Genomic DNA, 15081 nt, shown 5'->3' on the forward strand with positions numbered 1-15081 from the left:
TCTGTCTGTATCTCTGTCTGTATCTCTGTCTGTATCTCTGTCTGTCTGCCTTCTGTCTGTATCTCTGTCTGTCTGTCTGTGCCTGTGGTGTGACCTCTGACCCCCTCCTCAGAGCTGCTGAGGACAGTCAGTGGAGCGGACAGCTTTGATGTGTGTGCAGCCGGACAGGTGGGAGCTCCTACCTTTAGTGGCACCTGCGGCCCCCAGGTGGTAAACGGCCCCCAGGATGAGCCAGAGGGCCTTCTGCTCCTCGGAGGAGACGCCCAGCACCTTCATGGCCGCCTGCAGCTTGGTGAACTGCTGCGCGGCTCGCTGCTTGTCCTCGGGCTGCGGCACACACACCACATCCGGGGTTACGGGGACACGTCGGGCGGCGAGCGGCTACTCCCGCACACCGATTGTCATGAAACAGCACCGTTCACGGACACACGTGACGACCACGGTGTCTCTGCTAGGGGGTTCATAGCTCACTGACCGCTTTCACGGAGCTTCTAGACGTCACTAGAGTAGATTAAAAATGATTATGTGATTACCTTCAACTGAGGGAGGATCCCAAACGCACTGTTCTCTGCCAGGTGGTTAAAGTGCAGCTCAGTCCTGAGGACAGAGGAGAGAGGGGAGTGAGAGGGGAGAGAGAGGAGAGAGAGAGGAGAGACAGAGGAGAGAGAGGGGAGAGGGGAGAGAGAGGAGAGAGAGAGGGGAGAGAGAGGAGAGGGGGGAGGACAGAGGAGAGAGAGGGGAGAGAGGGGAGAGAGAGGGGAGGACAGAGGAGAGAGGGGAGAGAGAGGAGAGAGACAGGGGAGAGAGAGGAGAGAGGGGAGAGAGAGGGGAGAGACAGAGGAGAGACGGGGAGAGAGGAGAGAGACAGGGGAGAGAGGAGAGAGAGGAGAGACAGAGGAGAGAGAGGGGAGAGGGGAGAGAGAGGAGAGAGGGGAGAGAGAGGGGAGAGACAGAGGAGAGAGACAGGGGAGAGAGAGGAGAGAGGGGAGGACAGAGGAGAGAGACAGAGGAGAGAGACAGGGGAGAGAGAGGAGAGAGGGGAGAGAGAGGGGAGGACAGAGGAGAGAGACAGGGGAGAGAGGGGAGAGAGAAGAGAGAGGGGAGAGGGGAGAGAGAGGAGAGACAGAGGAGAGAGAGGGGAGGACAGAGGAGAGAGACAGGGGAGAGAGGGGAGAGAGGGGAGAGAGGGGAGAGAGGGGAGAGACAGAGGAGAGAGAGGGGAGGACAGAGGAGAGAGACAGGGGAGAGAGGGGAGAGACAGGGGAGAGAGGAGAGAGAGGGGAGAGAGGGGAGAGACAGAGGAGAGAGAGGAGGACAGAGGAGAGAGGTTGGGATCAGCAGGTGTCCCACAGAAGCAGTGTCCCCCCCCTCAGGATGTTTACTGTGTCCCACTCTGTCGTCCCTCTGTGACACACTCAGGTCTCGTGCTGATAGACGTCACTTGTTGAACGTGTACATGTGAACCTGGGTGAACTGGTGAACTGGTGAACTGGGTGAACTGGGTGAACTGGTGAACTGGGTGAACTGGTGAACTGGGTGAACTGGGTGAACTGGTGAACTGGTGAACTGGTTGAACTGGTCTGAATGGGGTCCAGGTGCAGCTGAGGAGTCACCTGAGGCTGCTGTCGGCTCCGGCCATCATGTAGTAGAAGATGTTGAAGGTGGACTCGGCCTCGGGCCGTCTGCTCACCCTCAGCTTCTCCAGCAGCATCGTCTGAGCGGGAAGAGACGCCAGAGTCACGCCAAGTCTGACCTGACCGCCAACGCGTGGCTTAGATAGATGTGTGTGTGAGTGTTACCTGGATGGAGGCCGAGGCCACCTGTCCAGCCTGGTCAAAGTCCAGGGACACGACGTGGGAAAAGCGGCTGGCGTTGGTGTTCATGGCGGTGGAGCTGTTGCCAAAGGCCTCCAGGATGGTGTAGACGGCCTGCCACTTCTCAGCTGGATCACCGCAAGCATGAAAAATAAAGCTGGTCATGATTTTACCGCTGACTCAGAGGCCTGAACCCAGCCTGAGGTCCTCCGGCAGACGGACCGGTCTGCCGGAGGAGGTCAGGCAGGCCAGCTCTGCCTCTTCTCTGTTACAAACACACCTTTTCACTACCAATTAGATTTCTTGGTTTTTTATGGAAGTTTAGAAAGTTGGGGGTCACATTAGATTTGAGGATGAGACACGTACAGTCTCAGCATGAGTTCCCTCTGCAGGGGAACACGTCAGAGAGCTATCTGCTGTCTGTCATGGCTCTCACCAGAGAAGATCTTGCCCGTGCTCCCGGCGATGGAGACCAGGTACTGGACCAGGTGCTGGCAGTTGGTGGTCTTGCCGCTGCCGGACTTTCCCAGCAGCACGATGGACTGGTCCTGCCGGGTGGTGAGCAGGTTACGGTAGGCCGACTGGGCCACGGCATAGATGTGAGGAGCCGAGTCCTCGCGGCGACAGCCTTTGAACATGTGCATCACCTGACGGGGGGGGGGGGGGGCAGGAAGAGGACAAGGAGGTGAGCGTGAGGTCATGATGAGGACACGTTTCTGTGTGCTCGATGACACGGAGGATTCAGAACACACAGACATTATTTTGTCGAACTAGCACTGTGTGCGTTCTCTAAATCTGTGGTGACCATCGCCCAGCGGCCCACCGTCAGCCTCACCTTCTCAGAGTACATGGAGGGTGTGCTCAGGGGGTTGATGACCACCATGTTGGGCCCGGCGTAGGTGTGGATGAGGTTTCCTCCGTAGCGCTGCCTCAGGCAGTGCATCACGCTGGACTCATTCAGGTAGAGCAGAGAGGCCAGGTCCTCAGAGCGGTCGTAGGACGGGGGGTTGGCCTACAGACAGACACAGACAGACAGACAGACAGACAGATGTGAGCATGACCAGCAGACAGACGGGCAGCAGATACAGGATCCTAACCCTGGACTAGGACTCCACACTGGATCCGGTGGTCCTGTGAGATGATCCACAGGTCAAACTGAGGGTCCGGTGGGGACCGTCAGCATGGAGGGATGCAGGGAGCCCCTGGGAGCCATGTAGATAGGATGGGGCTCGATTCCTGTGGCCAAACCGACAACGTTTACCGCTCTGATGTGTCCTACGTTTGTGAGCCGCTGACCAGGAGGTGCTGGTCACCGATGCTGTGCGGCTCATTGTTGGAGTGGGATTGACTGACAGTGAGAAGACTCCAGAATGTCCTGTGCTTTCGGTCAGGATGAAGGTCTTCTTGTAGGACACTACGTTCATCATACGGCCATCACTCAGGACTCTGATGCCTGCAGTACCCAGTGGGGTAAAGAGGGCCCTTCCCTTCCTTTCCCCTCTACTCTTTCTTTTAGACCGACCAATAAACAGGAGAGTCAATATATCGTCAGCCTAAAGGACATTTTGTTCTTGACGTTTGCGGCCTGACCGTCCACATCGTGGCAGTGACATGAATAACAGCTGTTTTGTCCCAGTGAACGGAGACTTCTGCCAGCTAAACTTACCAGGCCAAGCAAGCACACGTCAGCGGTGGGCAGCAGCTCACCTGTCCCTGTCCCTCCCCACCTTCTCACTCATTCCCCTTCACCTGTCCCCCCGTCCTCTGACTCCCCTTCACCTGTCCCCCGTCCCCCCCGTCCTTTGACTCCCCTTCACCTGTCCCCCTGTCCTCTGACTCCCCTTCACCTGTCCCCCTGTCCTCTGACTCCCCTTCACCTGTCCCCCCGTCCTCTGACTCCCCTTCACCTGTCCCCCTGTCCTCTGACTCCCCTTCACCTGTGCCCCCGTCCTCTGACTCTCTTTCACCTGCCCCCCCGTCCCCCCTGTCCTCTGACTCCCCTTCACCTGTGCCCCCGTCCTTTGACTCCCCTTCACCTGTCCCCCTGTCCTCTGACTCCCCTTCACCTGCCCCTCCGTCCTCTGACTCTCTTTCACCTGCCCCCCCGTCCCCCCTGTCCTCTGACTCCCCTTCACCTGTCCCCCCGTCCTTTGACTCCCCTTCACCTGTCCCCCTGTCCTCTGACTCCCCTTCACCTGTCCCCCCGTCCTCTGACTCCCCTTCACCTGTCCCCCTGTCCTCTGACTCCCCTTCACCTGTCCCCCCGTCCTCTGACTCCCCTTCAACTGCCCCCCCGTCCCCCCTGTCCTCTGACTCCCCTTCACCTGTCCCCCCGTCCTCTGACTCCCCTTCAACTGCCCCCCCGTCCCCCCTGTCCTCTGACTCCCCTTCACCTGTCCCCCCGTCCTCTGACTCCCCTTCACCTGCCCCTCCGTCCTCTGACTCTCTTTCACCTGCCCCCCCGTCCCCCCTGTCCTCTGACTCCCCTTCACCTGTCCCCCCGTCCTTTGACTCCCCTTCACCTGTCCCCCTGTCCTCTGACTCCCCTTCACCTGTCCCCCCGTCCTCTGACTCCCCTTCACCTGTCCCCCCGTCCTCTGACTCCCCTTCAACTGCCCCCCCGTCCCCCCTGTCCTCTGACTCCCCTTCACCTGTCCCCCCGTCCTCTGACTCCCCTTCAACTGCCCCCCCGTCCCCCCTGTCCTCTGACTCCCCTTCAACTGCCCCCCCGTCCCCCCTGTCCTCTGACTCCCCTTCACCTGTCCCCCCGTCCTCTGACTCCCCTTCATCTGCCCCCCCGTCCTCTGACTCCCCTTCACCTGCCCCCCCGTCCCCCCTGTCCTCTGACTCCCCTTCACCTGTCCCCCCGTCCTTTGACTCCCCTTCACCTGTCCCCCTGTCCTCTGACTCCCCTTCACCTGTCCCCCCGTCCTCTGACTCCCCTTCACCTGTCCCCCTGTCCTCTGACTCCCCTTCACCTGTCCCCCCGTCCTCTGACTCCCCTTCAACTGCCCCCCCGTCCCCCCTGTCCTCTGACTCCCCTTCACCTGTCCCCCCGTCCTCTGACTCCCCTTCATCTGCCCCCCCGTCCTCTGACTCCCCTTCATCTGCCCCCCCGTCCCCCCTGTCCTCTGACTCCCCTTCACCTGTCCCCCCTGTCCTCTGACTCCCCTTCATCTGCCCCCCCGTCCCCCCTGTCCTTTGACTCCCCTTCACCTGTCCCCCCTGTCCTCTGACTCCCCTTCACCTGTCCCCCCGTCGTCTGACTCCCCTTCACCTGTGCCCCCGTCCTCTGACTCCCCTTCACCTGTCCCCCCGTCCTCTGACTCCCCTTCATCTGCCCCCCCTCCCCCCTGTCCTCTGACTCCCCTTCACCTGTCCCCCCGTCCTCTGACTCCCCTTCACCTGTGCCCCTGTCCTCTGACTCCCCTTCACCTGTGCCCCGTCCTCTGACTCCCCTTCACCTGTGCCCCCGTCCTCTGACTCCCCTTCACCTGTGCCCCCGTCCTCTGACTCCCCTTCACCTGTGCCCCCGTCCTCTGACTCCCCTTCACCTGTCCCCACCTGTCCCCCTGATCTGCTGTCATAGAGTGATGTCCACAGAGACATATCTATGTGTACCTGAGCGGACACGTGAACACGTGAACACGTGAACACCTTCCCACTGCTTTATCCGCCTCCCACTCACCTTTTCAACGTCATCCTCATCCACGTCCAGCGTCGTCCCGTCGTGCTCCAGTCTGATCTTCAGCTTGCCCTCCGGCAGGGAGCCGGCCTCCGTCTTCACCACGGTGGCTGGGAGGACAAAAGACAGGAGACACCGACAGCTATCAGCCTGCTGGAGGCGCTCACACTCAGCTGTTCATCTTCTAGCAGAGCAGGAGGAGTTTAGACAACACAAGCTTTTCCCTCTGTGGACAGAGAAAGTGTCTGGTAGCCTCCCACCTCTGGCACCATCAGATCAATTAACACCGATTGGATCAATCAACAATCAGAGGAGGAAGGCCCAGCAACTGTTGACATGACACAGACCTGGGTGTCCTGGATGTTTCTACAGTAAAGCAGCAGTAATGACAGAGCTGTCAGAGAAACAATGGTTATTAATCACTGCTTTGTACGTGATAAATAATACAATGTACTGTCTTTTGTTGACTTTGCTGACTTTGTTCAATGGGAAACAAAAACCCACCAGCCTACTTAACTGAGCTGATGACGCACTTAGGAGAGGAAAACATTTCTTTACTTATTTACTCATGTGATATGGCAGGGTGTCAGAGATCATTCCAATGGGACACATATGTCAAACTCAAGGCCCGCGGGCCACATCCGGCCCGCGATACAATTGTATACGGCCCGCGAGATAATTTCATGCGACTATTAAGAACGGCCCGTCGGTAAACAGCACTCCCACCTCTAATACTACAACTCCCACAATGCACTGAACAGCTGCCGCGCTGGTCAGGACCCGTGCAGCAGCCCCTCCTCCCGCAGGTATAATGACACACCGATCAGCGGATCAATGCATCGATCAGCACTGTTATAGCGACACTTATGGCGCGTTTCCACTAGAAACTTTCAAAGCAGGTGGGGGCAGAGTTTTACCTGTTTGTCGATATCGGAGGTGAACCTGTGTGTCTTGTTTGTGGAGCTGATGTGGCCATAATTAAAGAATATAAATATAAGACGACACTATGAGACAAAACATCAGGATAGTACAGAAAATAAAAAAATTATTTAAAATTCTATTTATTGTATATATAGGAAAAGTTGTTGAAGTTTGGCTGTTTAAATTCATATCTCTGGATTATATATATATATATATATATAATTATTATATTATATTATATACTATAATAAAAGAGTCACTATTAGAGTCTTCACTAAATGTTGAGCCCGTTTGGCCCGCGACTTAGACCGTGTTTTAAATTTTGGCCCTCTCTTTGATTGAGTTTGACACCCCTGCAATGGGATAAAGCCATGGCTGGTATTTGAAGACACGTGTTATCCACTCTGATACCTCTGACTTCCCTGTCTGTTTCTGTCTACTTTTCTTTGTTTTTTTCCTTTTTTCTTTCCTGTGCTGATAAACCACCAATAACCTGAGGTAACAGAGGGACGTGGTGCTGTGTGCTGCCGTCTCACCCAGGGAGAATCCATCTTTGTGGACGAGCCAGACCTTCTCTGATCCATACCAGGCCTGCTCCGCCGCAATCTGCTCCTCCGTCTTCACCTGGAGGACAGACAGGACAACCGTTACAGGACAGCCGGGCCAGGACACGCTGCTTACTGAGCCACATCAGCTGGTCACGCTGGGTCGGAGGAACCAGGACGTCCAGTCTGATGGCAGTACATGCTGAGAGGAAAGGCCATGCAGTGGATGAAGTGGACTCAGAGGGGTCCTGGTCCACTTCAGGTGCTGTGTGTGTGTGTGTATTTCAAACCAGACAGACGCCAGCATCACAAGACTCAGGTGGGGGAGGTATGTGGGGGGCTTCAACAGCAACCAAAATGAAACCGATGACCTCGGCTCAGTGAACACAAAGGGGACAGGCGTGAGGACAGAAGTAAAACAATGAGGAAATAAAGCCAAAACTTCATCATGTCATGAGTGTTGGTGACAGCTCAAACTTCACACGAGCACACGTGAACAGGAACCACTGCACAGAAGGAGCAAGCAAAGGGAGGGGGCACAGAACACACAGTCCACAGGGCCGCTGAGCAGGCCACACCTGGGGCTGCTTCGCTGCAGCATGAGATGCCTGGAGGACGGCCACGGGGTCCTTGTCCACCGATCCCTGGTGACGTGGGCAGCATGGGGGGGTCAAAGGTCACAGTTATACATGAGTGGTAGCACACGTCACAGACACACAGATACCGTGGTGTTAGTGCTGCTGTCACACTTATCCAACACACCAGAGAGACAGAAAAGAGGTTTACTGCACAGGTATGATCGTCTGACAGCACCTGTTCTCATCCACACTACACCTGTTCTGACACCTTCACCGCTGGGGGGTTTTACACTTTCATAGAGTGAAATAAAAAAAGCTGGAGTCAGACTCGTGACTGAAAACAGGTTGGTGCTGTACTGTTGGAGGCTGCGACCATGCCAGTGTGGATTATAGAGACAGGCCACGCAGGAGGCCTGTGTCTCTCGGCTCAGAGAGTAAACTCTATGGCCATATCTGCGTTTCCTGAACAAACAAGTTCAGAACATGTTCAGACTAGTTTGGTACAAAGTCTGGAAGCCGAGGGGAGGACTAGTTCAGCTCTGGCAGGAGAGGAAACAAATAGACCCTCTAACCACTCTGAAGGTCACTTATCTGGGCTGTGGGTCTCCTTACCCACCGGGGAAAATCAGCCAGACCTCACTGGGTCAAACAGGAGCTGCTACTTTGTGGAAATCTGTGGATTTCACTTTTCTTTTACCGCATAATCGGGTACAACAGTGATATCAAAGATCTCAGGACTCCTGTTCTTTTCCTAAACTAGTCTAAACGTGTCTGTTCTACTCGTGTCGCTGCACTGAAATAACAGACTGAATTAGTTTCTCAGACTTTTGCTGGAGGGGTTTACTTTAAATGAGCTTCCTTTCATTCCTAAAATAGAGAAGTCAATGTTTCCTCGTCATTTCAACCTGGATCCTGACAAAATGTCTCCTAAAGTGTTCAGACCATGAGACAAACCGTTCGCTAACGACAGCAAGGACTATAACCACGGTAACCACGGAGACGATAAGCTCAGATGGAGCCTGATCGGCCAGATAGTGGTTCATCTTATCCATCTTCTCACACGTGGACTCTGCAGCCACAGCTTTTTGGACAGGTGCAGACGCTGGAAACACTGCAGCAGGGTTAGAAGGATTCAAGGCCTCACACTCCAACACGCCACGCAAGTACAGACTCCAGCCAGGAGGCCCAGAGGGGGCTGGAGGGCTGCGGTACCTGAGGGGGGCCCTGGGGCCGCGGGGCCGGGGGGGCTCGGACAGGAGACGAGACACTGACTGGAGGCTCCAGCTGAGCCGTGAAGCAGCCACAGAGAGACAACGACAGCCAGCAGAAGCAGAGTGAGCCAGGCATGGAGACGAGGACAGGACGAGAGGAAGACCAGGAGGAGGAGGAGGAGGAAGAGGAAAAGGAGGTCAACATGGAGCTTTGGATGGAGAAGCAGAGACAGAGGAGCATGGGAACATGGCAGTGAGATGGCTCTGCAGTGAGTGTGTATGGGGTGAAGAGTGAAGGGTCAGTTAAACCAGATGAACACAGTCAGACACATCGGTGAGGTGACACTTTGAGGGGGTGTGTGATGAGGCTGAGGAGCAGAAGCCTCACAGAGACTTTCTGAAGCTCCCACAGAGTGATACCTCTGCTCTAGTCAAACAACAGAGAGAGTTAAGCTCACAAACATGGTAGTTTCATATCAGCACTTCAGCTTTTAGATAAATAAGCCTATGGGGCCAGAGTTTGAATCCTGGACCGGATCTTGAACACACACACACACATAGACCCCTAGTTAACAGATGGGTAGGAGGGTGATAAGTGAGAAAGCATCACTAGTGCATGATGGGAGCCAGAGAATCAGAGTTACAAATGTGAGGGTCAGAGGGATGGAGGCAGGACACCAGCAGAGGGGGGACTGAGCTAACACCTCCCTCTGCGGCATGTGTCTGCAAACAAACTCCAATAAAGTGAGCATGTCAGGGGACAAACTACTGCTTAAGACAAGAGACAGGAGACACGAGTGCGACGCAGATGGACCAAAGGCTGATTTACAGGGGCACTGAAGATCCTCATCAGGCGTCTCTGGGCCTCCTCGGTGGGACTGAGTGGCGCCTCCTACAGGTCAGAGCAGCAACACATTGACACTAAGCCCACTGATGAGCGCACACACACACAAACACATGGACGTGGGTTTTATCCCTCTTAGAAAGCAGACGCCCCGTCAGACACACACACACACACACACACACACACACACACACACACACACACACACACACACTTCTGTCATCAACGTTAAACTCTGGGTTATTGTGGAACAACAACAAACCTCATGCACAAAAGAAAATCAATGAATCACACACACAACTGCTTGGTTGAGAGAAAAGGCTGCAACAAACCAAACTGAGCAAGTGAATAAATCCAGTGAGGAGACATGAATTGACAGAGTTGACATACCAAGAAACTGACAGACAGTGCCACTCTGAAGCCCTGCAGTCAGTCCCAGTGCTGCTCACACACTTCTCATTAAAACAGGTACAACACAGAGGTTAGTACATGCCCTCACGCTGCGCCATGGAGATGTTAATGTCTGTTCTGCAAATAAAAATACTCATTTTGTGGATTTTCGACCTACTAGAGTTACCACATCCCCAGGAGGTACACCTGCCACCTTAAAAGCTCCTGGAGAGCTGTGTTACCCATGCCTGGTCATGGGCTCATCTCCCAGAATGCAACTCTGGCTCTCCTGTTTGTGACTAGACATAATGGGCAACTGACGTGCCTCATCTGAGGCTGTCTGTGGGGGGGTCTGCCTTTGAGAACAGGGATTATGATCTATAAATATTATCTGAGTTTTAAAGATCATTACTGTAATAAAGATCCTAAAAACTGTAAAACTCATTGGAACCGCATCAACACATCAACAACAACTTACTGTTTGACAGCAGAGCCACATGTGGGAGGACATAAGCAGGTTGAGGAGGAAATGAAGGGTCTGTGAAAGGTCACCAGAAAAGGGAACTGTGGTCTCTTAGTAAAGAAGTATGTCCTGCTCCATCAACAACAACTGCTGATGTGGAGATGGAGATGAAAAGGCACTCAACAGAGTAGCACTAGTTCAACGTCCAGAGACAAACTAGACCAAACGTGGGATGTACGGCTCTATTTTTTATCTGGTCTGTCCGAAGGGTGGTAAAACAAGGAAAAAAGATAGGGTTGTTGAAACTAAAAACTTTATCACCAAAGGGTTCCTTATGGCACACCAACACTACACCAAAGGTCAGGGACAGACCAAAACCATCAACAGCACATCCTCTGGGGACCACAAGTGTTTACACCATATTTCAGGGCAGTCACATGCTCTGGTTTAGTTTGACATGAGCCCAGAGCTGAGACCCAAACCTGCATCCCTATGATCTAACTCCGTAAGATTTCAGTAAGGTGGTTCTACGACCCGAGCCTGGCCGAGTCCGTGTATGTGCTTTGACTGATTCATTACTAGTTACCGTTAGAGCGCCAGGCTGATGCTCAGCACTGGGTACAGCGTCTCTTTCCCCCACTGATTGTCCACTTTAAACACACAGCTCCCAGGGATGTTAAAACTCTGTCCTGTTCTGAACCAAAGTGTTGGACGGGTGAACCGATGGACAGGAAACCAACCGACTGACCGTCCACCTGACTGACTGTGGCCCAAAGAAAAAGTATTCCCTGTTAACCTTTGCCTGGTTATCCTACAGGGCAGTACTGAGGCGAGCGTCCTGTTTATCTTGGTTAAAGTGACTCTAGGACTGCGCCACACTGAGGTTAAACACTCATATGTGGTGTTAGACTCTCTTTCATCTCAAACATGCACTTCAGATGGCCATGCACTGTCCACACCAGTGTCCCAAACGGTGAGCAGACGTGTACCTCTGCAGGCTGCTGAATGCAAATGGCTCCTGGACCAGGGCAAGGATGATTGGGTATTGGTGGGGAGGGTTTAGGGGCTGGGACAAGGCGTGATGGAGGAGACAGGGAGGAAGACTTCTGGGCCCCTGGGGTGGTGGAGGGAGGACGGACAGGGCTGGGTTTTGTGGCAGCAGGTCTGGGAGCAGGTATGAAGCCGGGGGGTGGAGACAGGGGTGAGTGCTTGGGAGCAGGGATGAAACCAGCCACCGTTGGCACAGATGAAGGCTTGGAATGAGTCGATAAAGAAGAACCTGCAGCAGACTGCTGAGCAGCCATGCTGCTGGGTTTTAATGCAGCCACTGGAGATTTGACTTCCTGTGTCGCTGGACCTGAGCTCGTAGCGTTGTGGTTTACCTCCTGTGGCCTTGGGGTGGTTTTATCCTCTTTCTGCTCCTCAGATTCAACTTTTTCCTCCTTCCTCTCAGTTGTCTTCTCCAACTCCATTTTTTCTGGCCGTTCTTCCTTGCGAATTCGTGGGCGCGGCTCCCTTGTCCTGCCTCTGGTCATGAAATTTGTCAATCCTCGCGATATGTCGTCTTTGTCTTCTGTCTTGATAACGTCGTGTTTAAAGGAGAACCCTACCATCGAGGGGGCCTTGGACGCTGCAGCTGCTGCTGACGCTGCTTTAGCTGGTTCAGCGGCAGGTTTGACTGCTTCTGGAGCTTTGTCTGAAGGTTGTGTCTGTGCAGTGACCTCATCCAGCTCTGTGGGCAGGACCTTCCTGACCACACGACGAACCACCTTCACTACTTTCTTCCGCGTCAGGCCCTGGTCGTCTGTAGTATCCATCTGGTTGGTGCTGGGAAGTTTGGCATTACCGTTGGCCAAACTTTTGTCCAGTAGACCATTTTGCGCTTGCTCGCCATTCGTAACTGGCTCTGGGCTCAGAGCAGCTTGTGGCGGGTGAGGACTTCTGACAATCTGCTCCGCCATCTTTGACGGTGGCTCTGGGCTTTTGAAACGCTCTGGCATTTTAACAGGCATCCTGACCTTAGGAGGGGAGGGACTCCTGATCCGGGCTACCGACTCATTGGAGGAAACCGATGGGGGGCTTTTTGCCCGGAATAAGCCCCTGCCAGGGTCTAGAGCTGGCACTGACATGGCCCGGCTTGGCAGCCCGTCACCTTCTGGCTACTCAGAGAGGAGAGAGAGGAGGTGTAAGGATGTGAGCAAAACCCCAGCATCACGCCTTTATGAGAACAACAATCCAAATATCGGTGTGTTACGATTGAGCCGAATGGATCACTGACTGTGTCAAACTAGTTATTAACGAAATGTAAGAGAAATAAGACCAACCCTGAACCCAAAGACAGACAGGCCTTAATGTAACATTAGATATTGAACTGTATTCATAAAATCTTTAGTGTCTTTAAGATTTTTCCGTAAAAATCAATAGACCCCTGCCTGAACACTGTTCAGTTTCTATCACAGATCCATTTGACCGGGTTTGGCGCTGCTATGAGGCGGATGAAAGAGTCTCTAGTGGAGCTGACTGATGGTGAATCGTTTAAACTTAGTACCAAATGAACAGCTGCTGACAGGATGCCACTGACTGCAACACATATTTCCACGGCCATGACAGATACAGCGACCCCCTCCATGACTGGCTGACTGACTGAGCACTCCAGAGATTATTTATCCAGATTATTTTACCTGTTTAAAATGCTTTAATTATTCACTGCTCTCAAAGGTTTGTGTAAGCTGAATCAAGGTTTTTCTGAATCCGACTTGACACACTAGTGCGAGCAAACCTCACAGAACAAAGTGAGAGGTTTAGGATATGAATGTGAAAATGTTCCTGCTTGAGACTTTATTTAGTTTAGTCAGTAATACGAATAATGTGTGTATCTCTAACTTTCAACGAGCCGACTTCACTCTAAAAATATGTACACAGCATAGCCAAAAAAATTAACTTTGACCTCCAGAAAGGAAACACAGATGAAGGCGTGGATCTAAAATGAGCAGAGACATCTGTACCCAGGTGAAATCCCTAGAAAAGGACAAAGGTCTTTACTTACACCTTTGGCGCCTGGCTTGTTCTCTTCTTTGATCTAAATGTGTTGGTACAAAAGAGAAACCTGGATTAAAACCTCCTCTCCACATGAAGCTGTCGTCATCACACACCGTGCAACCTCACAACATGCTACAATTCTGGGTTCACTTTTGGCTCAAATCCTTTTTGCACAACAAAGATGCTCAGATCCAAACGCCGACCTACTTTAAGAGCTAAACAGTGGTGACCTCACTGCGCTGATTAAGTGTCGAATAAACGGCGTCTGTGGTACAAAGTCACAGCACACGGTTTAACCTCTATTACGTGCACATCTATGGCCACACGCATCTACAGATACACACGTTAACACACACACACACACACACACAGTGTAATACAGCGTAAGACCATGCAGTGTGACAGGGCTTCTAGAAAAACCAGAGGTGAAACTTCCCTTTTGCTCCCAGAAGGAAAAGCGAGACGAGAATGCCATGTTGGCTGGTCTGCTGTCATGGGCTGAGACGGATGAGATGAGGAAGAGCAGGAGGAGGAAGAGGAGGGGAGCTAGGAGAGGAGGAATAATGAGAATACACACAAACAGATGAGGGGATGAGGATCTTCAGACCAGACAGATCATTGAATTTTCACTGTGGGCAGAGCTACATGTTGAATAGTATATCTGAGAGAGCAGGAGGAGGAGGAGGAGCAGGAGGAAGGAGGGGGATCAGCAGGAGGAGAAAGAGGAGGAGGAGCAGGAGAAGGACAAGGAGGAAAGAGGATGAGCCGAGTAGAGCAGATGTAGGAAATTGAAACCACAGTGAAAATATCAAAAGCCTTGTATAGAGGTATCACAGTGTGTCAGACAGCGGTCTGGGAAACCCCTCTGAATGGTCTGTACAGATAAAAGCACACTGGTGAGCCTGGTGTCCTCCAAAGAAGGGGGGCATCAGCCCCTAAGAATAATGTACAGGTTCATTTAAAACAAAGTACTCCATCTGTCTGTCTGCCCTGAACATGAAAACCTGAAATATGCCGTGTGACCATGTGAAACAACCACCATCCACTGTCCACAGATGGGCCCAGACACGGGGACTCTGTGGGACGTCACAAACACAGTCTGAGGCCTCCACCTCTCCAGACACACACTACGAAGGTAGAGCCACCTTTAAACTCTGCAGGTGTTCAAACTATGACGACCAATGAGCAATGAGCAGAATACATGGGACAGTGTGTCGGAAACCAGGAAAGTCTTATATGAAAAACCACACCCCAAAAAAAAACACAGGAAACTGTTCAAAACTGTACATATAAAATGAAAGTGAAAGAGTTAGAAAGTACAGAGATGCAGCAGTGGTTACATATGTACAGCATGACCAACAACCACTATCAGTAGTAAAACACCTGTGGCTCAGTCTGAAACAGGCGAAGGAGTCTGGTACGGTTCTGCCTGCAGGCTGAAGCCCAGGCTTTATTCCAGTGTCCAGGTCTGGACAGTGTCCCGCTCTCGGGGTTGGCTGGTCTTATCAGTGGTCACTGAATTAGCACGCTGACTAACAGGCTTATTTTTGGATTAGACAGTGCTAATGGAGGGCTGTGGGCCACGTCTCCC

The 15081-nt window shown here is 52.8% G+C and overlaps 2 protein-coding genes across 5 annotated transcripts in view; both read right to left on the minus strand.

Moving 5' to 3' along the window:
* myo18ab (myosin XVIIIA b) overlaps window positions 1-15081 on the minus strand; it is a 104726-nt gene that overhangs the window by 71268 nt on the left and 18377 nt on the right. For all 4 annotated transcript variants that reach the window (XM_070829823.1, XM_070829821.1, XM_070829820.1 and 1 more), the window contains exons 3-10: window positions 6957-7044; window positions 5503-5609; window positions 2650-2826; window positions 2251-2461; window positions 1800-1942; window positions 1614-1714; window positions 534-597; window positions 183-327 (exon numbers count right to left, since the gene is read on the minus strand). In XM_070829823.1, coding sequence (XP_070685924.1) covers window positions 183-327; window positions 534-597; window positions 1614-1714; window positions 1800-1942; window positions 2251-2461; window positions 2650-2826; window positions 5503-5609; window positions 6957-7044 — 1036 coding nt within the window. The remainder of the gene's footprint in view (window positions 1-182; window positions 328-533; window positions 598-1613; window positions 1715-1799; window positions 1943-2250; window positions 2462-2649; window positions 2827-5502; window positions 5610-6956; window positions 7045-15081) is intronic.
* LOC139200044 (neurofilament heavy polypeptide-like) lies at window positions 11336-13820 on the minus strand. Its single transcript, XM_070829274.1, has 3 exons — window positions 13797-13820; window positions 13498-13530; window positions 11336-12610 (listed from the first exon to the last, which is right to left on the minus strand). The coding sequence occupies exons 1-3, from the start codon at window positions 13818-13820 to the stop codon at window positions 11336-11338; spliced, it is 1332 nt and encodes a 443-aa protein (XP_070685375.1).

Source organism: Pempheris klunzingeri, chromosome 4 (assembly GCF_042242105.1).
Source record: "Pempheris klunzingeri isolate RE-2024b chromosome 4, fPemKlu1.hap1, whole genome shotgun sequence".
NCBI lineage: Eukaryota > Metazoa > Chordata > Actinopteri > Acropomatiformes > Pempheridae > Pempheris > Pempheris klunzingeri.

What these genes read in the sequence shown, in the direction of transcription:
- LOC139200044 (XM_070829274.1), bottom strand. Translation starts at nt 13,820, where the DNA reads ATGCGTGTGGCCATAGATGTGCAC. An exon ending in GTGTGGCCATAGATGTGCAC is followed by an intron (nt 13,531 to 13,796) that starts GTAATAGAGGTT and finishes CAACACATTTAG; the next exon opens with ATCAAAGAAGAGAACAAGCC. An exon ending in ACAAGCCAGGCGCCAAAGGT is followed by an intron (nt 12,611 to 13,497) that starts GTAAGTAAAGAC and finishes CTCTCTGAGTAG; the next exon opens with CCAGAAGGTGACGGGCTGCC.